The 27,122-nt window shown below is 45.0% G+C and overlaps 1 protein-coding gene and 1 long non-coding RNA gene across 3 annotated transcripts; one reads left to right on the top strand and one right to left on the bottom strand.

Annotated features, from left to right (window-relative positions):
* Nucleotides 1-2,757: 2,757 nt before the first annotated feature.
* On the bottom strand, nt 2,758-27,122 carry NSFL1C (NSFL1 cofactor). 2 transcript variants are annotated; one of them, XR_012419216.1, is made up of 10 exons: nt 26,998-27,122; nt 24,609-24,706; nt 18,755-18,829; nt 15,523-15,688; nt 14,807-14,899; nt 13,617-13,726; nt 13,079-13,216; nt 8,889-9,200; nt 6,260-6,424; nt 2,758-4,498 (listed from the first exon to the last, which is right to left on the bottom strand). XR_012419216.1 is itself a non-coding variant. In XM_005568551.4 (9 exons), the coding sequence occupies exons 1-9, from the start codon at nt 27,100-27,102 to the stop codon at nt 4,336-4,338; spliced, it is 1,113 nt and encodes a 370-aa protein (XP_005568608.1). In that variant the 5' UTR covers nt 27,103-27,122; the 3' UTR covers nt 2,758-4,335. The 2 variants fall into 2 exon arrangements, 1 of the variants encoding a protein (XP_005568608.1); XM_005568551.4 differs by lacking the exon at nt 8,889-9,200.
* Nucleotides 13,599-20,031, top strand: LOC141407906 (uncharacterized). The gene is made up of 2 exons (XR_012419217.1): nt 13,599-13,764; nt 18,330-20,031. It is a non-coding gene; the product is annotated as an uncharacterized lncRNA (long non-coding RNA).

The following is a 27,122-nucleotide window of genomic DNA, read 5'->3' as shown; positions in this document are numbered from 1 at the left end:
CGCCTATTGCCATTCATAAAGTTCCTACTATGTGTCAAGTGCTTCACAGACATCTTTAATCCCCATGGTATAAGAGGTAGGAACTATCATTATCCCTGTTTTCTGAATGAGGAAGCCAAGGCTCAGAGAAGCTTAGGTGACTTGTCTAAGGTTATGCCTGGCAAAAGACGGAACCTAGTTCAAAGCCTGCCCCAAGCCTCCGCATGACCTCTGAGTTTGTCTCCTGAGGAAGGAAAACTTTTCGCCTTTTTGTCAAAGAACCAACCTCTAATCACCCTTCACAACCCAGCTCAAGGGTGCCCGCTTCGATTTTCCCTGTCCCTCCCTGCCCGACCCAATCATCCCTCCTGCCGCTGCCTTTGGGCCTGCCTTTTTCACAGAAGTAGAGCCTTGTGGTCAAGGGCTGTGGCTTTGCATTCAGGTAGTTGGGGATTCAAATACCTCTTACTCCGTGTGTGACTTCAGGCAAGTCCCGTCACTGCTCTAAGCCTCAGTAACTTCTTCCATAGTGGGCTAACCATGGTACCCTTGGGTTGTTAAGGCACAAACGGCCTGGTGAGTGCTCAAATAATGGCAGCTGCTATTATGATTAGTAGTAGCAAGTCCTAGTCCTGGCACTGAGGTTCTCAAGTTCTCAACACGGAGGGTTAACTGGCCCTTAATAAACCTCTTAGTCCAGCTGAGACAGGGCAGGAAGGGACTGGGGACATTCCTGTCACACCTGCTTCCCACCCCAGACACATCTCAGCACTTGTTGCAGGAAGACCCTGTGGCTCCAGGTGTCCTTTAGGACGCCCCCTCGTGGCTGAGAACCTGCTTTGGGAGGAGGGACTGCAGTTGCCAAGCATGCACCACATGGCGGTGCTTTAAGCCTTCTTGCCTTCCATCCTTTTATATAAGGTCTGGTCTCCATTTCACAGGTTCATGCAAGCACACACTTGTTGAGGATCTACTATGCGTCAGGCACCATGCCACTTGCTCCGGATACAAGAGTGAGGAACAGGCATTTTTGCCCTCATGGAGTCTATAATCTAGTGGGGGAGCAAGGAAACAAGCACATTAATAGAGTACATATTAGATGGAGCAGAGAGAAGAAAAATGCAGCAGGTCAAAGGGATGGAGGGTGGTGGGAAGGGGCCAGGGCCTATAGGGCTCTGCAGGTCTTAGAAGTTTCCAGGGGTAATGGAAAGCTACCAAGGATGTTAAAGGATGGGGTGGCAGGTTGCAGTTAATGGTGCAAAAGAAGCCCTCTGCCTGGGTGGGTCAAGGGCAGAAGCTGGGGTACTGATGAGATTCTGCAGTCATAGGTGAGTGACTATGGAAGCTGGCCCAGGTGATCGCAGGGGAGGGGTGACCAGGGGCACCTAGAGGATTGCTGATGGACTGGACACGGCATGAGATGAGACCATTGAAACAGAGAGGCACAGTCACACAGTGCAGGAGCTGGCTCAGACTGGGACCTGGGACAGATGCTACAAGTCAAAGTGTTTTCTACTCTGCTTCCCTGTCCTGGCCTGGGAAGAGAGTGTGGCCTGGAAGAGGGGGACTGGGATCCCCAGCCACAGACCTAAAACACAGGAGCCCAACCCCATTTAAAGAAGGCAGGCCTTTTATTTGGGCCTGGGAGTCCAGAGTTGGCAGTTCTCTCTGAAATGCCGGGAGTTAGGAGACAGGGAGCAGCAGTGAACCCTTATTTCTGTACCAGCTGCTTCCCCTGAATGAGCTCTAAGTAATCTCTCAGCTCCTGGCAGGGAAGGGCATGCTTTGTCCTATGGATGGGCATGAAAAAGGCCACAGCCCCTTTGGAAGACACTTTGGAAAGCCAGTAAAGCCATGTCCAGCTCTTGCCCCACATGCTTGCTTCTTCCCTGGTCTTCTGATGAGGAAGCAGTCGGATCTGTGCAAGACTCTACCCACAGGGTTGCTGGGCATGATTGTTAACAAGATCAAACAACTCACATCCCACAGCAGAGACTAGTTAAAACTGCACTTTTAGAAAGGGCATCATGACAATTACTTTGCCTTTTTCATTTTGATGAATTTTGGATATCTACCAAGGCATGTCCAATGAACTGACATGCATCCTTGGCCTGGCCCATTTAATGCCAGGAGGTTCTCTTACCAATCAGTTTTTGGGGAGATTCAAAATGCCCCAGTTGAGAACTGAATTCAGAAGCCCCGGAACCAGTGGCTATGCTTTTTCTTTTAAACCTGTGAAAGCCTATCTGGGTGGATGGGCCTTTCCATCTAGACTGCCCAAAACAGAAAACTAGGGCTGGGAACATCCTTCCCCAGCCTGGAACCAGACCAGTGTGATCCCTGGTCCAAGGTCAGAGGGACTGTCTCTCAACTGTGGTAGCTGCATCAACAATATAGGTAAGCGATCACCTGCCTTGCTTACTTCCCAGAGGTGCTGGGGGCCCTTTGCAAACTACTGTAGATGATACAGGTTTTAAGTGGGTGTTTTTAGAATCTCTTCTGCAATATACTAATTACGCAGACACTGTGAGGAGGAGGTGGGGGGAGGTCAAGTGTATGTACATGGGCCTGGCAGTTACGGATGGAGTGTATACTGCACTCCATGGAGGCTGAATGTGGGCTCTGGATGGGAACAGGCAGTACCTTACCACTGACTGGCAGTGTGACTGGGGCTCAAGGTTTTGCACTGTGAAGTGGGACCTTTGTGAAGCACTAAAGCACCTCTGCTGGCTGCTGTAGTTTCTGTCAAAGCAACCCATTAGAAAGTACAAAAGTCCATTGTCCTCATTCTGGTTTTTAATGTTCAAGGTGACAACAGTGTACAGTTTTTCCAGACCCATATGTAGGTTCCATAGTAATCTCCACCTGCTGGAGAAAACACCATGACAGATGCCATTGCCCCAGCAGGTCACTGTCAGTGTGGGAACTTTGGGATCAAAAGCACCAAGCCAAGTCCCTTGCTCAGGATGGGTCTTGGTTGAAACCACAAGCCCTTCTGCAGTTCTAGGTGGATGTAGTGTTGGTTCTTGGCTCATTGCAGGGGTGAAGCAGGAAACAGAAAGACTGGTGAGGCCTGCTTGGAAAGAGGATCGAGGCACATTACGATTCCAAACCAGGAGATCCTGAGTCAGCACTGATTCTAAGTCTCTGGTTTGTTTAATAGGGGAAAGGATTCCATCCAAGAGCCCAATGGGCCTCCTCTCCCAAACCTGCATAGGAAGCAAACTTATGAGGGTGATGGAGGGTCTTTACCAGGCTAGGACTACTGCCTATGTTTCTGCAAGTCACAAGTCAGCAGGTCAAAGAACAACTGTGAAGCAGAATCTGCTAAGCAAAGCCAAGTAGTGACACTCACTTCCAAAACATACCCAGCAGAAGCCTCCTGCACGTACCAACAGTGACAGATGCTTGTAGCACAGGAAACTCACCCCTTCTTCAACAGTTGATTTGATTTGCCACACATCACTAGTGAACAGCTGGGTGGCATTTTGACTGTTTATCTTTTAGGGCAAGATACCCTGATTCTGAACTCACTTGGGTTGGGTTGGCATGAGCTGTATCCTAGTGAAAAAAATACCCCACCTACCTCCTAGGTCCACTCAAGACTTCTGCACGTGGAGGAAATCAAACCATAAAGGAGCCCATAAGAATACCCAGGAGGTGAGCAGTCTGGATGGTGACGGAGGAAAGGGCCAGGCAGGCAGGTGGAACAGAATCTCAACTGGCCAAGGCCTGGCAAGATTGGATTTCCCAGGGGTTGAGTAAAAGGAGCACAGGGAAGTATTTATTTTCACCTTCTGAAGACACTGTGTGCATGTAGCTCTGACTTCCCACTTTTAGGGGACTCTGGCTGCTGCCCAGTTTTATCTGGGCAAGTGATATATTCTCGTGGGAACAAGTGGTGGCAAAGCCTCTTTCAACACATTTCCCCTCCTTCCTCCAGTGATCGTTGGGGCTGGCAGGTGGGACACACTAGTGAATAAGCCTTGTGTGCCACAAGTTTTTATGTAGAGAAGATGGAAGGAAGTTTCCTCCCACAGGCCCCAAGATAAATATAATTTTAAAGCAATTAAAGCCTGCTTCAGTGGGAGAGTTTCCGTACAACATGCTGGTGATATTCCTTCAATTTTTTTGGTTGTTTTTATTTTTTTTTCATTAAAGTCCATTGATCGTCACAAAAACCCAGGAAATGCAACTAAGGAGAAAACAAATGTCCAACCAAGATCTAAGAACCCAGAGCTATGGAGGAGACGTCGCACTGGACTGCTGGGTGTGCACAAGGGGGCAGGAGGGGCGATCCGCATGGCCACTGGCCATGGGAAACACAGGAGGGATGCCAGGCAGCTGGCTGGGCGGTTATGTTAACCGCTGCACGATGACAGCATTGAGCAGGTTGGCTTCCTTCAGGGTCTGGCTCTCATCAGCCAGCTCTTTGTTCGGGAAAGTAGTCATGAGGATAAAGCTGGTGGCAGCCATGGCTGGCCGGGCATCCACGATGAAGAGTCGGATGTCGCTGATCCTGCAGGAGTTGGGGAAGTGGTGAGCAGTGCCCTCCTCTGTTGTCCACACCCCTGCCCTGTGGAAAGCTAAACACCTCGCAAATCCCCTTCCCTGACCTTCTCCACAGAACAGCGAAAGCTACGCTCAGGCATGTGGGACCATGTCCCTTTCTTGCCAAGAGTCCTTCACTGCTGTTTCTATTTTCCTTGAGATAAACATCAACAACCCTACTGGGTTCCCAAGGCCTGCCTAATTTTATACCACCCTCTTTCCCCTCAATCTCTTCTCCCCACTTTTGGTTCATCAGGCCATACTCTCTTCCCACATTTGGGTCCTTCTTTCCAGAGGCCCCCCTGCCTGATCCCCTTCCTGTAATCCTAATCACAACTCAGGCCTTGGATCAAATGCCACCTCCTCAGGACAGCCTTCCTTAGCTCCTTATCTCCATCCCTGGCCCTCCTTCCACATTTATGGAATGATCTGATTAGTGTCTCCTCCTGCAGCTCATGAATTTCATAAGGGCAGTATATGTCTGTTTTGTATGTCACAGGAATCACAAACTATTTGTCAGAAATTAACGGTCAACTTCTCAGGGCCAGGAATCGTTTCTCCAGACACTGCCTGTCTTCTGAACCTGGAGATCATATGAGAATGAAACCACCTGGAAACAATGCCTCCTTCCCTACAGCACTTAAACAGAAGTTTCCTTTTTGCCCCAAGCCCCTAAAATCTATGTAACTTACAATTTGGCACATCTAAGGGCGTGGACCTGCAAGATTCTGCCTGTGACTTTTAGCAAACCAAGCCTTGTCACCCAGCGAAGCTCTCTGCATGGGCTGTCCACCTTGGGAGTGGGCAGCAGTGTGCTGGGCTTAATGAGTGAAACGAAACTGAGGCAAGTAACTCACATCACTGGGATGGGTCACTCCCTTAACCACCAGACACTTGAGTGTAATGAAGGTTCCTGATGAAGGAGGTCTGAACAGGCTCTAGATGCTCCTGGCTCATAGCTGGGGCTTGTCTCCCGCTTTTACTCACAGGCGAGCCCAGTCGATACTCAATAATTGTCAAACAATTCACTGACCCCACATGTGGGTGCTGGCTTAGTTGGTTCATGACCAATAAAATTTAGACACTTCTGTTCTACAGAAAGGAGATACCAAATATATTTACTGGCAACAGTCCTCTAGCACCTCTCCTACTAGTCTCTTCCCTTTGCTGCGCCTCAGTCTCCCCATCTTTAAAATGAAGGAGGAACTGATCCAGCCCAGATGGTCTGAGATGTAGAACAGGCATTCCCAGAATTCTCGACAGCCAGATCTAGAAGAGATCTTCCTGGCCCAGTGGTTTTCACAGGCCGCTTGTGGGGAGGGAGGTGGAGGAAGCCAGGTGAGTGGGATGCTGGCACTGTAACCCCTTCTCCTCTATCAACCACAGCAGTTCTAATTTGATCTCTTCACAGGACTTTAGAATAAGACTTCCTCTGAACAGTCTGGTAGCTTAAAAAAGCCCTGAGAAATCCAATACCCTAATTTTACAGATGAAGAATGAGACACACGGGGTGGGGGAAGTTAACAGTCACTGACCACACTAATGGAAAAGTGGGGACCAGAACCTAAGGCTTCAGACTTGTATTCCTTACCACCCTTGTGTCTGTTTTGGGGAAAGCATGGAGTGCCTGCTGGTGTTTAGGAGGAAGAACGGCTCTCTGCTTCCCACACATTTGCGTGAGTCCCAGAGGACGCTCCTAGAATAAGCAAGGCCACACAATGCAAGGTACCTGTGGCTGTGGTTAAATTTCTGCACCAGCCTCCCGCCGTCTGCAAGCCGAATTTGGATGTTTGTGGTAGGCTCTGATTCGTCGATTAAGATGGAAGAGCTGGCTTTGGCTTCATTTTCTGCCTGTTGGGCTGGAGAGCTGGTACTCAACACCTGGGGGGCAGTGCTGAGGAGAGAGGATGGCATCAGGACACAAGCAGAAACAAGGCCCCTGGCAAAAAGGGAATCCCCTCTTGGACTGTTACTGAGCATTTGCTATGCTCCTGTCATTGTTTGGTGCTGCTGAGCTATTGACCCAGACAGGGAGAACTGTGCCCTTGTGGTCCAGCAGAACTAGCTTCAAACCCCAAGTCATATGTTTCATATGTTATTGCTAGCTCTCTTGCTCCTGAGTAATGTGGGCAAGTTACTCGGCCTTATTCCTCCTTGGTGTCTTCACCTGAACAAGGGCTTGAAGGAAGGAAAGCAGGACAGCCTAGGGTGGGAGAGACAGGGTCATAAGGCTAGAAGACATAATAGACCAGGGTCAGTTTTGGTCTCAATGGAGTGGTAGAGGGGAGTGTTCCAAGTCTGCAGGTGAGGCAGCCTTGGCACAGCCTGGCAGGTGAGTGGCAGGTTGCAGGCGAAGCAGTCCAGATTCTTCCTCTGTGATGGAATTTTCAGGCCTGCATTACCTAGTGCACCTCACTCATATGTGTGTCTGTACTCATACATCCACTATTGAGGGCAGGGGAGAGAGTTCTGAAGGGCGCTGAAAAGCCAATCAAGTGCTGGGTACTGCTGGGATTCATCATACAATGAACAGGACATGGTGTCTGCCAGTGTTAGATTTCATATCTCAGAATCACATGGACCAGGGTTTGAATTACTCAAACATGCTTACTTTCAACAAAGGTAGTAATTAGATTTTTAAAGGGTTAAGGCTATAGGCCTTGCTCAGTTTTTGTGAGGATTAAAGGGGAAAATTGCATAATGCACTCAGGATGGCTGACAAACACAAAATGCACAAGGACTCCCACTTCTCCACAACTGTATGGAGCCACCTTCTCTCCTCCAAACTACCTGTTCACTTCACTCCCAGTCTTTCTCTTAGCAGATGACCTGACCTAGACCTCTGAAAAGAAGCAAGGCCATTAGATAAGCCTTCGCTTCCCCTCAAAGCCTCTAATTAGATCAGTTCTTGTACCTTACCCTTCCCCCTTCACAGCCCCAATGGTACTCAGAGCAAATCCAACTGAAAGTGCTTTCCAAAGTGTGTTCCATAGGAAGGAAGGTGTGGGAAAGGCCACATAACACACCAGCAGCTTCAGAGGCCATTGGCACATTAAAAGTTTTGAGAAACTGCACAGTTCAATACCGCCCTGAAGCATATAATTAAAGAATGACTGAAAAGTGAACTTATTCTTTTCTGTGAATGTGAAAAATATGGACTTAGAGAATTACAAAGTAGAGCTCAGAAGAGAATGTCGCCCACATTACTAGCACTAGAGAAGCTGCTTCTATGCATCAGTCACACAGCATGTGGGACTCAAAAAGTGTAGGCTGGGACACAGAGTTTAAATGACACCATCATAGGCCACAAGAGTTGCTTGGAAATAGTGAAGAGGTAAATCTCATATACCTGTAAATGCCTAAGCTCTGCACCAAGCTTTTCCAACCACCCATGGCTCATGGGCCGTATGCGGCCCAGGACAGCTTTGAACGCAGCCCAACACAAGTTCGTAAACTTTCTTAAAACGTTATGTTTTTTTTTTTTTTTTTTGCTTTTTTGTTGTTGTTGTTGTTAGCTCATCAGCTATCATTAGTATTAGTGTATTTCATGTGTGGCCCAAGGCAATTCTTCTTCTTTCAATGTGGCTCAGGGAAGCCAAAAGACTGGACATTCCTGATCTACACTATCTTGTTTTGTTCGTTAGTTTCACAGACATTAGGTCAACTCTCCAATTAGACTTCAGGCAGCCTGTCCCTCAACTATTTACAATAATTCAAAGTACATGTACTCATTGAAAACACTGCCTGCCAGAAAGGGAACTATAACATTTTCAGTCAGGCCTAAAATGAGAAAGAAGCTGTTAAGCCAAAATAGCTGATATCTATTCAGGCAATGGGGTGGAGAGTAGAAAAAACAGGAGTGACATTTACACCGACTTTGTGCAGGGATTGTCTAAAGGAGCTTTCAGTCATGATCTCACTGAATCACCACAACCATCCTTTGAGATGGGTGTAATCTCCATTTTATAGATGAGAAAACAGACACACATGCTATGGATCATTTTTTAAAACTCATGCAATAAACAAGCTTTCTTTCAGTATATATTCTGTGTATTCCCACCAGCCAGGATTTTGTCAAGCTTTACAGTTAGGATGGTTTACTTTAGAAAAATAATATTTACATTGAAAATGCTTTCTCAAACTTCTCCTTGAGTGTCATTCCTCACTTACGAGCTGATGACCCTCAGCAAGTTACTGAGCATCTTGGCACCTCAATTTCCTTTTCTATAAAATGGAGATACTCTCCTTACCACATCTCCATGCCTTTTAGGGGGAAGCAGTCTCTACTGTCCCTATTATTAAGGAGAGTTGGTGTGACGCTAGAGAAATGGCACAATCTTTGGAGCTATGCCACCTACCATTTGGCCTCCGCTCTGCCACTAAACTAAACAAGCAGTGTGGCCTTAGGCAAGTCACAACTTCCCGGGGCTTCAGTGTCTTCGTGTGTAAAATGAGGAGCTGTTCTGTTTTGAGGATGAGACGAGATAATGTGCATGCAAGGCCTGATATTTAGGAAATCCTCCACACAAGGAAGCAGTTGCTGTTTGGGTTTGCTTCCCAGCACGTCCTGTTGCAGATGGCTGGTGGCTCATCACTGGAAGAGATGAGGAAAGTCTGATGCCTGGACTTGGCTGTGCTGCTTCTGACTGGTTGTTTCTCTTACACACTCCCTGAAAATTAGGTGAGGCAGGGTGGCCTGATAAATATGGTGACTGTTTATGAGGCACCCATTCCTAAGCCAGGCCCTGTGCTGAGTACTTCACATGTATTAACCCACATTACTTAACCCACAGGCTTAACCCCCAGCCTATGAGGTAGGGATTCATCATCTCCACTTTACAGATGAGGAAACTGAGGCACAACAGGGTTAAGCAACTTGCCCAAAATTCCAGTGTTGGTTCACGGAGGAGGCAGTATACAATCCGACCTGTCTGGCTCTCCATCCTGTGCTCTTCACACTGTCCCACTCTCCTGTCGGGCCTTACAGTCAGACAGATATAGGCTTGGATTTCAAGACCCAGTTTCCTCATCAAAAAAACAGAGTTAAAACTTCCCAGATAGTTGAGAAAATAGCTAAAAACATGCACTGTACCCAGGACATACTAAAAACACAAACAAATGTCTATGTGGCTATGCAAGAATATCCAGGATGCTATGCAGGTTGGCAGGTAAGGGCAGAGACTGGAGGGACCCAGCTCTGCACTGGCCAGCAATATGGATCTCACCAAGTCTCAGGGTCCTTCTTTCTAGAATGGGGATCAAAACAGGATTAAAGAAGATAAAACATGTGAAATACTTCGCATAGTGCTTAGCTAACAACATAAAACACTCGACCAGCCACTTACTATCATTCTTCAAGGTCCTGCCCCACTTATATTTGCCTCAATTCTGGACCTAAATCCATTGGAAATGCTATCAGCTGCCCATGGGCTGTAAGTGGAAGGTCACCTGACAGGCATTCCCAGTCTGTGCTGCTCTCAAGGAGGACAGGCAGTAGAAGAGGAGGAGAAAACTGAAGACCAGGCCTCCTGATTCTTCAAATAAAAAGAGCACATCATTTAAAGAACATTAGTTCCATAGTGCTCTAATCATCCCGCAGGGCAGCCACATACATCTGTTCAAAGGAGCTGGTCTGTCAGCTCTTCCTGAGAACTGCCAACAGCTGGGCTACTGCTCCCAATGAGCGGCTGGCCATCTGCAGCTGTTTGACTCACAGGCAGGAAAGGTTAGAGCAGATGTCTATAAATAGTGTTTTTGGTGTCTCCCTGCAAACATAGTAAATTATGGGGAAAATGAGTCTCAATCCAAGAGCCTGAATCACCCAACTCCTCCTGTCTTTACAGTGGGAATAAACTGGCACTCGGTACTTTCTTGCCACTGTTACAAATCCTGAGACCAGTCATATTCTCCACAAAAATAACCACTAGAGACAGCACAGGAGCAGCTAAAGCTCACTTCCAGCAGCAGTGACCCCTCCTTTCAAGTGCACTCTTGCTGTTTGCAATTCGAACCTTCAGATCAGCTCCCAACCCAAACAAACTAGCGTCAAACCTAAAACAACAACAAAATTCTCTGGTTTCTCTTCAAATTGTATACACCTTTTGCCTTTTACTAAAACAACATTTAATACAACTGAATTTTCTCAAATCTTTGAACTGAGACAACTTATTCATTCACTTGAAGCATTTTCCCAGATAATTAAGATTTTGAAAAAGCCCAGCAATGACTGATTTTTGAAGCAAATCTGAGAAAATTTTCTTGAACTTTTGGCTTCTGATCATTTTGGTTCACAAGACAATGAAAAATGTAGTAAAACTTATGGGAAAACACTAAAGCAGCTGTCCTGATTTAGACTGAAAAGCTAAAGTCCCATCTCACCTAGCTATATAAAACTGTGGCTGGTTTTTTTTTTTTTTTTTTAAGCTAAGTTTTCATAAAAAGCCAGAACTGAAATAAAATGCAAGTGGAACTGGCAGTGAACACTTACTTTGTTGATAAACATCATGGTGATATCAAGTTCTATCTTGTACTTATTCTCCACACTAATATTTATTTCTATCATGCTAAAATAGACTATTTAAAGATATTTTAATTTTCTGAGATGCAGAGTTTCACACACATAATATGGTTAGACTTTCTGATAGTAGAAGCATTTCCTGTTAATATTATAAAATCATACCCAAAGTGCCTCCCTTGTAACTGGCAGTGAGCGTAAAAAGTATAACCTTTTGATCGGCAATTTGACATCTTAAAAATATGAAGCCCTTTTGAAACAATAATCCTATGTCTAGCCCAAGATTAAAGAGTATACGAAGATTTAATTACAGATATTCACTGTAATGTTGTAATTCTGGTAGCTGCCTAAATGTTTAACAGTAGGGACTGGTTAAATTACAGCACATTTGTGGGCTAAAAAATTATGTAAGCATTATAATTAAAAGTGTAGAAATAAACTCACTGATATAGGATGACAGCCATACTTCACGGATAAAGCAGAAAGCAGGTGATAAAACAGCATGTTTACAAACACATGCAAATGAGTAAGAGAAGAAAGAAACACTTGCCAGATATTTCTGGGTGTTAGGTTTAGGACAGCTTTTATTCTTTACCTGCACTTTGTATTAAGATGAACATGCATCACTTTAATAATCAAAGAAAAAGAAAATTAGGTGCCCTATAAAGCTCATCACAACTGACAGGGACACTCTGTAAGACTAGCTGTCCTGGGCTAGTCCACGGCCCTTGACACAGTAGACGAAATGATGAGAATAGGGATGACTTAACTATTTTGGGTCTGCTAAATCTAATACCCTGAGCTCTAACCCTTGCTCCTGATGAGGCATGAATGGTCAATAGGCAGGTAAGGGATTCTAGCAGAGGGCCAGCCAGAAGCTCAGAGGGCATGGTTGCTGGAAGACCAAGCTTTGATCCCTGAAGACAGTGAGGTGAGCAAGGGCAGTATCTACTTTGAGAACTGCCAGATCTAGGTTAGAAAGGATGTCTCATTGTGCAGGAGTGCAGGAAGGAATGCCAGTCAGAAGGCCTGGGGTCCTGGCTCTAACACAGACCACACACAAGGACAGGCCCCTAATGTCCAAGAGCCTCAGCTTTCTCTCTATAAAATAAGGATCATATTGGCAAGAAGGGTCACTATGCTCTGAATGCCTACCATGTGCACAGTTCCCTCTGAAGAACACTAATCAGGTGACCCCATGGCCTTGGCCAAAGCTAAGTGGATCCTGAGAGAAGGCAGCCTACCTATGGGTTGGCCAAGAGTCTGCTGGGAAAACTGTATGAGGGATACCAGTGACTATTAACCAATCAGATATCATCAGAGGGTTTGAATAGAAGATAAAGAATGTCTGTTAGTAGAGGGTACAGGAGTGAGAAGGCAGTGGCAGACGACACAAGGCAGAAAAAGTCACAAGTGGCAGAGTGAGTGTCAGGAAGGGCCAAATAAGTAGAAATAAGAGCTGCTGAGCTGCCATAACGGTGGCACACCAGCCTGCAAAGGGGCAGCAAGGTTCTTGAGCGTCCCTGCATCCTGAGCAACCCACCACGAGGCCTGGCTGGATGAGAGACTGTAATTCCTTATTCCCCTTGGAATCCCCATTTCAGCCTTAAGCCATCAAGGAGATGACACCTTCCCTGAACACCCTAGATTACTGATCCATAGTAGCAATTATGTTACACTCTCTGCTTACATTGACTGCTAACTATGGAACAATGTTCTACATGTATCAGCTCACTTATTCCTTGCAACAATAATCCTAGGAGGTATGGACTCTTATTAGTACCAACTTATGGTTGGGGAAACTGAGGCTATACAGTCCAAGGTCACACTGCTAGAAAGTGAAGAAGCAGAGATATAAACTCAGGTCTGTTAACTCCAAAGTCCATGTTCTCCACACTGTTCCTCCCATAGAAATACAATTTGAAGTATTTTGTAAACAGAAGAGCTAATAACCAAAGTGAGTGATACACAAGGTCTGCTGGGTTTGGCAGGTGTGACTGACACAGTCTGGCTCTCACCTGTGCTGCTCCTTACCTGCCTAGTTTCTGACCCTCGCCAGTGAAGGCTTTGAAGGCTCCTTTGGGCTTCACAAAGTCCTCGTCCCGATGGTCCTCCATATCCAAGTTCACCTGTCCACCGTGAGCTAGCCTCCGCAGCTCTGCTGGCACCTCCCTGTGGGAGAAAAGGCCATGCTGGGGTCCACAGAGAGAAGATGGAAATGACAGTGATGGGGAAAAGGGGAGAAGAAACCTCTCAGTCCCACAGAGAAAACTGCTGAGTTTCTCCAGGGAGCAGGCTACTCTGGTGGCTACCTGTCTGCCTCCACCTTTTCTCTTGTTTGCTCAGCCATGGCCGACACCTATTTCTTATTTGGCCACTTAGGTCTGCCTCAGGCCCAAAGGGGAAAAATGGACACACAAGGTTTTTGGAGCAGATCTATGAATCTGTATCTCAACTATGCTGAATCTGCTTCAAACAATTTACTTCACAAATAATCAACATTCTGCCTTCTTCTTTCCCAACTGCTATCCACTCGCTGATTTGGGACCTGGAGGAGGGCTTTTTCACTCACCCTCTGCGGATAGACTCCAGAAACTGGGCATTGGATGGATCTTGGTAGCTTCTGAGTTCTCCATTATCCAGGCTGAATCCACTCTTCCAGAGTTTCAATACTACATGAACCTGTGATGACAGGGAGTAAAACAGTTACCAGGGATCTGGTAAGCATAACAATTTGAACTTGCAAATTAGCAGGTTTTTACTATTTCTCAGTGTTGCTACTATCAAAACACACATAGACACACATATATACATGTGTGCATAAGCAATTCAACAAGCAAACTAAGTAAGCATTAACCTAGAATAGGAAGGTGATCTAGCACAGACTAAGAGCAGGGGTTTTGTTTTAGGAGAGCTGAGGCTGCATCCTGACTGTGCCACTCACTAGCTAGATGGCTCTGGGCAGGTGACCCAGTTGACACTTTGCTTGTGCTTGGTATGCAGTGAGTGTCCGACTAAACTACCATGGCAAATCTTGCTTGTGGACTATTCCACAGTCATTAAAAATGTTACCTACAAGTTCTGTTAACAACAACTCCCATACACATTCACAGCAACGGGTCTAGAAGGCTAAAAACCAATGCATTAGCAGCTGCCTCGGAGGATAAAATGTTTATTTTCTTCTTGCTTGACTTTATTTTGGAATAAAACCCAAAATTATTTAAAACATATTATAGAAATCAATGATCACAAGACTACAAGAAAATGTTTGTGGTATAATATTGAATAAAAAAGACTCAAAATTGTGTGTATGATTACACTTGTGGGGAGGGGGACCCTATGCACAGGGCCAAATAGTGGACAATGAGGAAAACTGGAAAAAAAAAAAAAAGAAAGAAAAAAAAAATTGGTGTTAAGTCTTCTCTGGGGGTCTGAAGACAAGTTCTTCAGCTATACTCACATCACTAAAGAATCCCAGATACACTGTACCTCTGCCTGAGATCCATGGGCTGCTCAAAAAACTCCTTCATTTGCCCATCCCCTTTCCCCACCTGTTCTCACCAGCTCTCTCACCCAGCACCCATGAAAGCTGCCTTTGATTTTCCAGTAAGCCTCTCTGTTCGTGAACCACAGCAAGGGCACTATGTCTGTTAGCTTCCCTTTCAGAGGCTGCTGGTTCATGCACAATATGTAACCAATCCCTTCAGAAAAATGACAGAACAGTCCACAGGCTTCCCTCATGCAAGGTGGATGCACACTCACATCTTGGCTGGAATGCTGCCTCTTTTCTCCTGCCACATAGGCAGACTCTTCCTCTGGTGCTGCCCCAAGGCGGTAGCCACCTCCTGCAAATGGCTATAAGGGATAAGTTCATACACATTTGAGAGGTTGGTCCGTGGTAAAAGGGTTACTCAGATATAATGATATATATATCTTAGGTAAGAGGAAGAAAGAGGAATGGGTTCCTGATCAAGCATGTTAGCTACTAGATGCATTTTCTCTGATATCAGACTCAGTGCCTACATGGCCAGGCAGTATGGTAAATGAATCAGGTGGCCAGAATTGGGCTAAGAGCTGGAAGGGGCAGTGCCGGGCTAAAGGAAACAGATGCTACTAAACTCTCATTAACCATGACCATGTAGGAATTTGGGTACAGGATTCCCAAAGGAGACAGAAATCCCTATTTTACTATTAATTCAAGTAAAACAAAATAAAACTCCAAATAAGTCAAACTGGATAGGCCAAACAAAACATGTATGCAGAACCCAGTCTAGACCATAGGCTATAGGTTTAAAAACTCTGCCCCAAATCTTGGTTCCACGTTAAAGGGTGAGAGAAACTACACTCGCGTTCTGCACAGAAGACTAAGCAAGCACATGAAAAAAAGAAAAAAAATCAGTCACTACCGAGGTGAAGAAGGTGGCATTCCCAGTTCTGGAATCTCAGTCTTGTGGACAGACAACGACCCTTATACTCACTCTCGGTTTACTGGTCTCTCCAGGGCTCTTGGTCACTCGCTCCACAGCTACAGCTCCATGCTCTTTGGCACCTTTAAAGAGATCATCCACCAGCTCGTTGGGACTTTTCTTCCTGGGAGGGCCAACAATCTGCTGTCCACTTCTCTCTGAGCCCCCAGCATAAAACCTGTGTACAAAATACACCTCTAACATGAAACACTCATGGAAAACATGAATAGAGCATGTGCCAGGTTGGTGCTGGGCACACTGAGGCAAAGGGTACAACGCTTGTCTTTAAAGAACTTACTGGCTAGCTGGGAACACATGGAAGGAGGCAAGCAGGTACAATGCAGTGTGAGCAGCAACAGAAGTCAGTAAGGGAACACTGGGTGGGAAGGACAGCCAAGACTTCCTATAAGGGTGTCTTCTGGGCCGAGTCTTAAGGATGAGGATGAGTTTATTAGGTGAACAAATTGGGGAAAGGCATTCCAGGCATGCAAAACAGCTTATCAGCTCAGGAGAGAGTCTCAGCTGGGAAATATCAATCTGGTGGCCAAGCTCCTCTCCAGGAGACAGTGACTGCAGTCATAGTCAGAAGTATCCACCACTAGAGACTCGGGGTTAATGGTGGCACTGGCATGGTTAGTACAAGCAGCTAGGCTCCAGTCTTGGCTCTGCCACCGTGTGTCCTGGGTAAGCCAGTGCACTACTCTGTAACTCACTTTCCTTGTCTTTGAAATGGGAGGGAAGGACCACATGCCCTACCTACCTGCTCCTTAAGTCAGAGCCGTGAGGTTCAAATCAGCAGATGTATGCAAAAGAACAAGCACAGAGTAATGCACACAGGTAAGGTGGTGTGACACAGCACCAGGAGCTCCCCCAAGCCTCACCTCACCTTGCCATTCATGTGACACACACTGTGGCCCCTGAGGAAAGGGTATTGGAGGTCAGAGAAGCTCCAATCTCAAATACAAGCCCCAAGACACCCACACTGGGCTTTGCAACAGGCCAGGCATGGCTTGAGATAATAAAATTAGTACTTTTTTATATGGGTCTGAAAACCAGCTGTCATGCAGCCTGGCCCCACTGCCTCCTTATTACTCCTAGTCAGAGCTAAGTCAACAGCTTGTCCCCAAGGGGGAAAAATCGAGAACCTATAAACATTAGGCTCAGCCTTCTATTTCCTGACATTCACCAGGGAACGAGAGGCAAAGCCACAGGCCCTGACAAGGACAACAGTACCAGTGTCCTTTCAGTCTGAAATGCTGAGGGGTCAAGGAAGTAAGCGGAATGTGAAATAAAGGAAGGTCATCGCCTGGAGGATGTGACTGGGTGGGAAGAGAATGAGAAAGTCATTTATGAGCTGGGCATTCACGTACTTGATGACACTGTGTTTCACTCAGGAGTGTAAAACCCTAAAATTAACATATATTCTCATATCCGGGAGTATCTAAAAGGAAGGTTTTGAGGCAGTGTGAAGGTCACAATAGGAATGAAAATAGAGAATAGAACACATGTAATTTCTCAGCCCACTTCTCCAAAGACTGACCATGATGAGATAACTGCATTCCCGTAATAGTTATTATACAATTTTCCTTAGGAATGTCTGAAAGACCGAGGCAGATCCTGTGGAGAACCAAAACCCATGAAATGAGGTTGTAGCCAGTTCATTCTTGTTCATTCCAGGTAGATGAAGTTCTGCTAAATGGACCAGAAAGTCAAAGTCTTTATTAAGGGATCTCAAAGCCCTGGCTTCAGAACTGGGAGCCTGTGATCAAGAACCTTAAAAATATGCATGCCCTGGACCTGGTATTTCCATTTTTAAAAACTATCCTAAAAAAATAATCTGAAATGTGGTTAATTAATCCACAAAAATGTTCACAGCACTGGTATTTACAGTAGTAAAACATTGAAAATAACCTAAATGTCAGGCATCCCATATAACATTATTATTACAGCATATGAAAAGGCATATGAAGGATTTTAATGACATGGGAAAATGTTTGAGATGTAGCATTGATTCAACAAAACCATATTTATATACGGAACAAAGACTGGATGGAAATATGCCAGAACATCAACCGAAGTTACCAAAGGGTAGATGAGTTTAAGACTTTTTCATCATACTAGTCTGTATTTTCCACAATGGATATTTTTATTACAATGCTCCTAAAGGTTAAGAACAAACAGATGTGTGCATGTCTATTGAGGGAATATACACTTATAAGCCTATTATTCTGTTTTTTACATGATGTTTTTTAAATTAAAAAGAAAAAGCTGGAAAGAAATATACCAAAAAATGGATATCTGGTTACATATGGATTGTAATATAATGAATAACTTTTTCCTTCTTTTCCTTATTTTTTAAAATTGTAAATTGGCAGTTTATAATTGTATATACTTATGGGGTACAAAGTGATGTTATGCTTTAACAATATGAAGTGGATTAAATCAAGCTAGTTAGCATATTCACCACCTCAAATACTCAAAATTTTTGTGGTGAGAACACTTGAAATTAACACTTAGCAATTTTGAAATGTACATGCTCTTTAATTAACTATATTCATCATGCTATGCAAGAGATCTAAATAAAAACACCAAACTATATTCCTCCTGTCTAAGATTTTATACCCTTTGACCATCATCTCCCCATTATCCCCTCACTTCTGCCTCTGTAACCACACTCTGCCGATTGTTCTAGATTGGAATTGTTCTAGATTCCACATGTGAGAGCGTGCCGTATTTGTGTTTCTGTACCTGGCTTATTTTAGTTAGCATAACGTTCTCTATCCATGTTGTTGAAAATGACAATTTTCTTCTTTTCACAGACTGAGTCGTACTCCTACTGTGTATATATACCACATTTGCTTTATCCATTCATCTGCTGGTAAGACACTTACGCTGATCCATAACTTCGCTACTGTGAAGAGCACCGCAATGAGCATGGGAACATAGACATCTCTTTATAAACTGATTTCAGATCTTTTGAGTCAATATCAAAAAGTGGGACTGCTAGATCTTTTCCTTATTTCCCTCCCCTAATATTCCTCAATAAATACATTAAGTAACAGAACAGGGGTCACTTCTAAGCTACAGGGAGAAGAGACTTCCTAGGATATAACCCACAGACCAGCCCACAGTACTAATGGCTAACAATAACCGAATATGTTTACCAGGTCCTGTTCTAGGTGATTTACACATTACCCTGAACTTCCCTGTAAACTGTCTCCCAGATCCCATCTAAAAGACTCACCTCTGGCCTTCCTCCTCTTCCTCATCCTCATCTTGGTCATGAATGAGGTCTCTGAAGGATGTCACTCTATTATCACTGGAGACACAGAAAGGAGCAAAATGATCTCAGGGAGCATTAAGAAAGGTAACCCTCATCACCAGCAGCTAAGGAGGTGAAGACACTGAGGTTAGATTTTTGGTAGGCGAGAGGAGGATGTTATGTGGAGACAGGTTAATCCTCTAAGACTGCACATAAAATAATGTGGCATTTATTTTTCCAAGGTCACACAGACTGAGTATAAATTAGAAAGTCCTATCGTGAGGTAAAATGGAATCCCAATTTAAGCTGTCCTGGCTTTAATAAAAACTAGAAAGTATTTATTAATATTTAGGAAAAAAAGCAGTGTTGTGTAGGGTGGGCACAACTAAAAATGAGTACAAGGGTTAAGTAGTACAGACAGTGGGAAGGAATAGAGAACGCAAGAAAGGCTTCGCAGAAAAATGAAATATTTGGACCAACTGCCAAAGAACTAGTGGACAGTCACGGGGATGGGGCTGCTGGGGAAAAGGGGTTGGTGTAGCATTACCGGAAAGCAGCATACACAGTGCACAGAGACCAGAGAGTTGAAGGAAGGACACATAGTCAAGAAGTAGGAATGAATGAATATGTGGGTGACAGCACTGGAGGAAAAGCAAGCCCCAGTCTACTTCTGCTGCAGGTTAGTCAAGAAGTAGTATTGATTTTGAGGAAAAAAGCAGTGTTGTATGGGATGGGCACAACTAAAAATGAGCATGAGAAGGGTTAATTCTCTCTGACAATATCTTCCACTGCCACTTTCCACCTAGTTTAGATCTGTCCTCAAGGAACAGGCTTAAGTTTTTCAAGGATCGTAAGATACAAGTTTTATCAAGATGAAAAAAAAAATTCTGTATTTCTTAGTGGAAAAAAGCAGCTTCCATACAATATGGGAGAAGGAGGGTGATATGGTTTGGCTCTGTGTCCCCACCCAAATCTCATGTCGAACTGTAATTCCCAATGTTGGAGGAGGGACCTGTATCATGTGAGTGTATTTCCCCCATGCTGTTCTCATGATAGTGAGTGAGCTCTCACAAGATCTGATGGTTTTAAAGTATGTGGCACTTCCCCCTTCACACATGCTCTCCCCTGCCACCATGTGAAGATGTGCTTGCTTCCCCTTCGCCTTTTACCATGATTGTAAGCTTCCTGAGGCCCTCCAGCTATGCTTCCTGTACAGCTATGGAACTGTGAGTCAATTAAATCTCTTTTCTTCATAAATTACCCAGTCTCAGGTAGTTCTTTATAGCAGTGTGAGAAAAGACTAACACAGAGAGTAATACAGGTTTAGTGAGGCTTTAATGAGCTGTTAACTAGGAAGAAAGCTCCAGTTCAGTCTTGAACATTTATTTCAAGGAGACAATCAGGGGACAGAAGAGATCTGAGGTTCCATCAACTAGAAGTGAGAAGACAAAAACCAATCAATGTAGCAAATAAGCTCCCTGTATGAGTTGGCTCCTGAGAACAGCCTCCTGGGCATTCCTTGATACTCGATATGACATGGTTCAAAAGGATCCAAGTGATGAGATCTGTACTAGTACCCTGAGAGTACTAGTTCCACTCATTCATCTTCCCAAAGGGAATTTTCCATACAGGCTCAGCCTAAAGTTTCTTACAATGACTAGGCTAGGATAAGCATCTATGAAAAAAATATTTTCTATCTCCCTGTTGTTAAACTTTCAAATATACTTGCTTGGGCAAATCACTTGCTCTGGCTATGGCTTTGTTTCTTTCCCCCAAAACTCATACACCCAGACTCTGATGGTATCCGGCACTGATTCTGGTGTCCATGTACCAGGTTCCAATCCCAATTCTGCTTCCTACCCTGTGATCTTGGACATGCTATTTAAATTCTCAACGCTCTCATTTTCTCACATGTAAATAAGATAATCACAGCATCAACCTATGGGCTTTCTGTGTACAGGTGGGGTACTGATGCACGGAAAGTCTTTTGCATGGTGTGGCACATTTAAGTACTACTCTTGAGTAGCAGTTCTCAAAGTGTGGTCATGGACCAGGAGCATCAGCATTACGGTGAACCTGTCGGAAATGCAAATCCCCAGGCCCCTCTTAATTCTACTGAATCAGAGGCTCTGGAAGGGGTATTCAACAATCTAGTCTTAAGGAGCCCCTGAGGTAATTTTGGCATACATTCAAGTTCAGAACCACTGTCTGGAGTAATGCTTTCAGTTACCTTCTGGCATGGGTGTCCTAGGGATATCACCAATTGCTGAATACTTTAGTCCTATGGTCTCTATAAATCGACTAAATATCTCAGAAAGTTCAATTTTTCAGTATTAGAACTATCTCCCAGGCTACTCTGGCATACTGAAGTGGCACAAAGCTCCTTCATCAGATGACATTTTCTGTTTTTAATCTGGTTACCCTAGCTCTGCCTCTCTCTGATGATGGAAATGCTCTATCTGCACTGTCCAACAGAGAAGCCACTAGTCACATTTGGCTATTAAGCATCTGAAATGTGGTTAGAGCAAATGAGTAATGATGTTTGCTTAACTCTAATTAATTTAAATAGCTAGTGGCTACCTTATTGGATAATGTAGTTTTAGAGAATCAGACAATGGTAGTCCCTGAAAGTTTCAAGTATAACTTTTGCTGGATGAAAGAGGGGGAAAAAAAGGAAGAAACTGTTACCTCTTGCTTGACCCTGCATACAGGGGTGGGAGGTGCTGGCAGGGAGGTAGCATGTGGCAGTAGAAGCAGCTTTGGACTTAGGCAGACTTGGCCGTGAATCTGTGGTAACAGCAGCTGTAAGTTACTTGACCTTTCTAAGAATTAGCATCCTGACCAGCGAAATGGTGAGCACCTTACCTACTTCAAAGCTGTTGAACAGTATCAGAAGAGAACACAGGTGAGAAATATGGCTAGAAGGATGGTGACTGCTCCTGAAATACTAGCCCTCCCACTTCCAGGAACTTACAATTTACTTGGGGAGAAAAATTAAGTTAAGTATCAGGAAAAGAGTTCAGGGCAATGTGGGAGAGATGCCACCCAGTAGTATGTGAATATAGTCAAAGAACTGAAGGAGTGATAGTTGTGATTGGGGTTCTGTGGAACAGAATTATGGCATGCCACCTGGTCACGGGGTTAGGAATAACACGCTCGACAGAGGAGTGGGGATGGAGGTGAACATGGAAGGATGCATGGGATCTGTATAGGCAGAAAGCAAGAGAGTGGGCACACCTGACCAGGTGAGAGACTCAAACAAAAGCAGGAGAACCAAAAATAAGGAATAATTAGAGCACCAAAGAAATCAGTTTGGTTGGAACAAAGGATTTAAGAAATGAGGAAACGGAAGTCAGATTAGGAAGGTGGGTCCAGGGTAAACTCTGGAGGACTTTGAATGTCCACAAGAAGAGGCAGAACGTCGTTGGGGCTGAGAGCTGAAATGCTGAATGTAGAAACAACCCTACATTTAAATCTTTGTTTTACTAGCTCTGTGATCTTGGAAAGATACCCCAACTTCAGTGTCCTCATCTGGAAAACAGGAATAGTACTAACCTCAGTGCTAATAGTACTAACAACAGTACTAACCTCAAAGGGTTGCTGTGAGGACTAAAAAGGTGTTCATGTAAAAGCTTAATCCAGTGCCTGACTCCTAAATACTCAATAAATGGCAGCTGTTATTACTGAGTTTAAACTGTCTCCTATAGCAATGGTAACATTTTTATGTCTGTCAGCCCTTCGAGATTCTCATAAAAGCCATGGACTCCACAAAAGATACCTGCTAACGTGTACACAAACTTTTGCCTGTAATTTCAGGTATTAATAATTTAGAGACTTTCTCACGCCCATTCCATAGATTCCTCCTAGGGTTCTGGGGCTCCATATTAAGAATCCCTATTCTAGAGTCGGGTGTTGCTCTGAGGCAGCAGTGACAACATAAAAGGGTATGTGAGAAGTCGAAAGTAGGGGATGGGGAGAAGGCAGCAGCTGGCTAACTGTCCTGCAACACCCAGGTCAAAGCAGAGGCACATCCCACACAGAATTCCTCTGAGGTGCTAGCACAAGTTTGGCTTTTCCTGAGAGTGTAGTCCTAGCATTTGCTTTCCTCCTCAATAAGGACAACCATGCAACAGACTGCATCCTCCTGCCTCCCTTTTTCTTGTCTTCAGTTCTTTTCTAGGCCTACTACCAAGTCTGAGCCTTAACAGAGCAATAAAGCAATGCCTCTTGGACTGAATGTGTGTCCAGTCTTTTTACTCACTTCAGTTCTAATATTAAACCCTATGTCCTTGATTCTTTTACTGTTATGCCTATTCTTAAATAAACATACTTGTTGGGGAATAGACAGAGTAAACAAAACAGGTTGAGAATGAATGCTAAAAATGATAATACTAAAATTACAATAACACCACATACTGTGTTCTACTTGCTTGTGGTAGCAATCTCCTATGTGGTAGGCACATTCAATCTCCTAGGTGGTAGGCACTATCATTCCCAATTGACAGGTAAGGAAAATGAGGAACTGATACATTAAGTAACCTGCCCAAGGTCACAAAGCTTTTACTTAAGTGGCAGAGCTGGGATTTGAACCAAGGCAGTCAGGCTCCTGGGCCCATGCTAATAAACCACTGCCTTAATAGAACTTTGGGACTACTGGAGAAAAGAGAGGAGTAAACATGTAACTGGCATTAGAGACTAAGTTTCAATCTCTCCTCCTGTATAATTCTGACATGCCAACATCCCAACAACACCCTAAGGTGGCTGTCAAAGACTCATACCCCAGAAAATTAGCCATCTCTACTAGCAGCTGCAAGAACAGCACTTACCCTAACAACATGTCCCAAGCAGTAATACCCAGATGTGCCATCACCAATATCTCATAGGTTAGCACGTGCAAACAGTTACAAGATCACTTTCCTCCTACCTCTTTTCTCTGGATGGGAGTGAGTGAAAGAAGTTAATAAAGCAATGAGATCTGGGGTTAGTGCTCCTTCTTCAAAGGAAGGAAATATATTTTAAACCTCAGTCGCTTTTAGAGAGAAACATAATTTACCACTTCATGGCAAAGAAACACTATTGGTTATATTCTGGGGTTGAATTCAAACCCAAATAAAATTTCCTGGCTTAAACATACACTAGAGAGTAGAAGCAATCAGGCTAAGGCAGAGAAGGGAGACACCTCTGCCGTCACACTCTCTGTAAAGGTTCAGACACCTTTACAGGAAGCACCCCTGCCTGTCTCCTGGAAGACCAGCATTGTCTCACTCTGCAGAGCACAGGAGCATTCTGCTGCGGGAGCCAGGGAGGCGGCAACAGGGGATGCAAATGGGATCGCAAAGGTTAACACTGTTTTACCTAGTAAGACAAGGTCTCCCTAATCAACTTGGCCAAGGGTGGGTCACACAGGTTTATTTTGTACCAGACTTCTTAATAAGGTAATGGGCATCCTAAAATATCAAAACAGCTTTCCTAAAGTAATTTCGCCTAATCTTTCACATCTATAGCACCCTTGAAAGGAAGTTTTTTGGCTTTTACTTAAAAACTTTAGAGTTGCAGTGGTCATTCCTCATATTACATATGTAAAAGACCCTCAAAAGTCTTAAAAGTAGATTTGTGGTTTCCCCCAGAATTGAACCATAAACCACACCCAGTTAAAAGTCATGCATCTCTGTACTGGAAATGACTGAGGCTTGCTGGGAAGTACTACCCATTGACTCAGTCTAACCTTCTCATTCAGACCTGGTCCACACACCCAGGCCTGAACCCTCTGGTCAGAAAATAACTCCTCTTCACTGCTGGAAACACTCATGTAGCAATAATTGAAGTTGGCCCTTACCTGGGGGCTGTGCCTCTGGACACTGAACTGGGGGTTGCCTGCGAAATGGTCACAATGTCTTCATCCCCTCCGTCCTCATAAAAGCTCGCTAGCGCGATCTGAAACAGAGAGGTAGTACCTTGGGACCCTTAAACAGGCCTTCACCTAACACATATCTCCTCTGAGCACAAAGGAGTACAGACATGGCCAACACTTACAAGGTAGCTTGCATCCATGGGCCAAAGAAAATTAGACCAGAAGGTTAACAGCTCAACTGTTAAGTCTTTGTGTCAACTGAAACAAATTCCACCCACTACGGTGAAAAGAAGGCAGTAAGAATGGCTGGGGTGGAAGACACTCCTCATTCTCATTTTATGAAGAAACGTGATCTAGTAAAAGTAGCACACATTTAGTGAGCATTGTGCCAGGTTGTTCTGAGCATTCTACATACGTTAATTTGTTTAATCCTCACAGAACTCTATGCTATTAGTACTATTATCATCTCATTTTATAGTTGATACAGAAGCACTGAGAATTAAAAATAATTTGTTCAAGTTTACACAATTGGTAAAAAGTGGAGCCAGGTTCCATCCCTGCTAGTGTGCTCAGGCCCTTACTCTTAAGCGTTTCCAGTACAGACAGGAGTCAGGAACTGTGAAGTCAGTACAGGTTGCTACTTTTCCATTCTTTCAAGTTGTTTCCTAATCTGTGAAATGGGGGTACCTATCTCACCAACCTGCACACTGGATGAGATAATCCATTACGATTTATGCATACTCGCATGCCAGGTCTACACATACAGAAGGAATATGGGAATCTTTTGGTCATTTGTGACATCTCGCTCACCAACTCAACAGACAGGCATTTACTAATCACTTGCTTTGCACAAACACAAGAAAGCACTGAGGTCACAGAGATGAAACAGACATCGCTCCTGTCCTCAGGGTCACCAACTTTACAGGAGACAGTGAGCTGTCACGGGATAAAAGTAATCTGCTGGGAGGCAGTGTGCTGTCTCAGGACATGTAGTGAACTGGCATTCTCAGGGAGCCTACCTTCAAGTCCTGTTCCTGCCAGGCAAGTCACATGCATGAGTCTCAGTTTCCCCACTACAATGTGAGGGGAACGAGACAGAAGATCTGCTGGTCACAACACTGTGTGCTTTTATGTCTTTCAGGTAGAAACTTTTTATTTCTGCCCAGCACAGAGGCTTCCCATTGTGTCTAGGTGTGATCTAGGTGTGATGCTTTACCTAATTCTTATGTTTGGGAAGCAATTTACGTTTGGCAGCAGACCCAGTTCAAATTCCAACCCCACTACTTACTGGCTATGTGACCTTGAGAAAATTCTTTCCCCTCTGTGCTTCCAATTCCTCATCCATAAAATGGGTCTAGTCTTTACCTCACAGTGTTGCTAGGATTAAACGAATCATATTACGTAAAGTGCTTGGCACATGGTGGTTTAAAGCCTGGGCTCTGTCTGCTTGGAATCATACAGAACTGAGTTCCACTTCTACTTCTTCTGCCTGGTAGCTAGTGAGGCCTTGAGCAAGTTACTTAACCTCTTTAACCTCAGTGGCAAAATGCGAAGGTTAAATGACAAAAGACATGTAAAGCAGTTAGAACAGCGCCTGGCTCATAGTAAGTACTCAATAAATATTAGTCATCATCATTATCATCTACCTAAGACGAGGCTGGCCAAGAATATTTATGCAATTCTTTCTACAGTTAATTACCGAGTGCTTACTATGTGCCAGGCATTGTTCCAGGCACTGGGAATTCATCAGTGTACAAAAATCCCTGCCTCGTGAAGCGTAAGTCTTCTCAGCGAGTATTTAGTTTATACTTAGTACGTACCAATGAACTACACAGTAATTTCCACGAGACTCCCATTTTACAGATAAGTTAACTACGAAAGGTGAAGAAGCTCCAACCTTGCGCCACCACCCCAGAGGTATTCTCCCAGCAATTAGGAAGGCGGGGCGGGGTTCAGCTCCCGGGCTGGACTTCGGAAGTAGAAATGAGCGGCCACCTAGTCCAGAGTGGGGCTTCACCCAAGAGCTGCTCACTCGGACCAGCTTGGCCTTCGGCAGACATTCGGCGTGGCAGCCACGCCCCCAGGCGCTCCCTCTCCTCGCCGGCTGCTGCAGTGCCGGAAGTGTCGCTGACGCCGCAAGCGGGAGAGGCAGCGTGAAACTGGCACGGCAGAACTGGCTGGGGCTGGCCCGCGTTCCCCCACTCCCAAGCCGAGCAGGCGACGCGTGACAAGCGGTCCCGGGACCATGAGGCCTGGGTCGGGCCGCGGTAGAGCGGGGATGACTGTGCGCTTCGGCCGCCGCGGGCTTAAGGCACCAGGCGCCCGTTCCCAGCGGTCCCCGGCCCACCCGACACAGCCCGCCTCGCGGCGCTACCTGCAAGTCCCAGCCGGCCGACTCCAGAAAGAAGCGGGCCCGCTCCTCCTCGGCGCCCGTCACCGCCACGAACTCCCTCAGCGCCTCCTGTCGCTCCGCCGCCATCTTCGACCAGTGCGCTTCCC

Source organism: Macaca fascicularis, chromosome 10 (assembly GCF_037993035.2).
Source record: "Macaca fascicularis isolate 582-1 chromosome 10, T2T-MFA8v1.1".
NCBI classification, from domain to species: Eukaryota; Metazoa; Chordata; class Mammalia; order Primates; family Cercopithecidae; genus Macaca; species Macaca fascicularis.
The sequence above is the reverse complement of the archived record's forward strand: the minus strand, read 5'-3'. Positions and strand labels throughout refer to the sequence as shown.

Coding starts and splice junctions, on each gene's coding strand:
- NSFL1C (XM_005568551.4), bottom strand. CDS start 27,102: ATGGCGGCGGAGCGACAGGAGGCGCTGAGGGAGTTCGTGGCGGTGACG. Junction 14,900..15,522: donor GAGAGACCAGTAAACCGAGA/GTGAGTATAAGG, acceptor TATCCCTTATAG/CCATTTGCAGGAGGTGGCTA. Junction 13,217..13,616: donor CTGGAGTCTATCCGCAGAGG/GTGAGTGAAAAA, acceptor TTTCTCCCACAG/GGAGGTGCCAGCAGAGCTGC.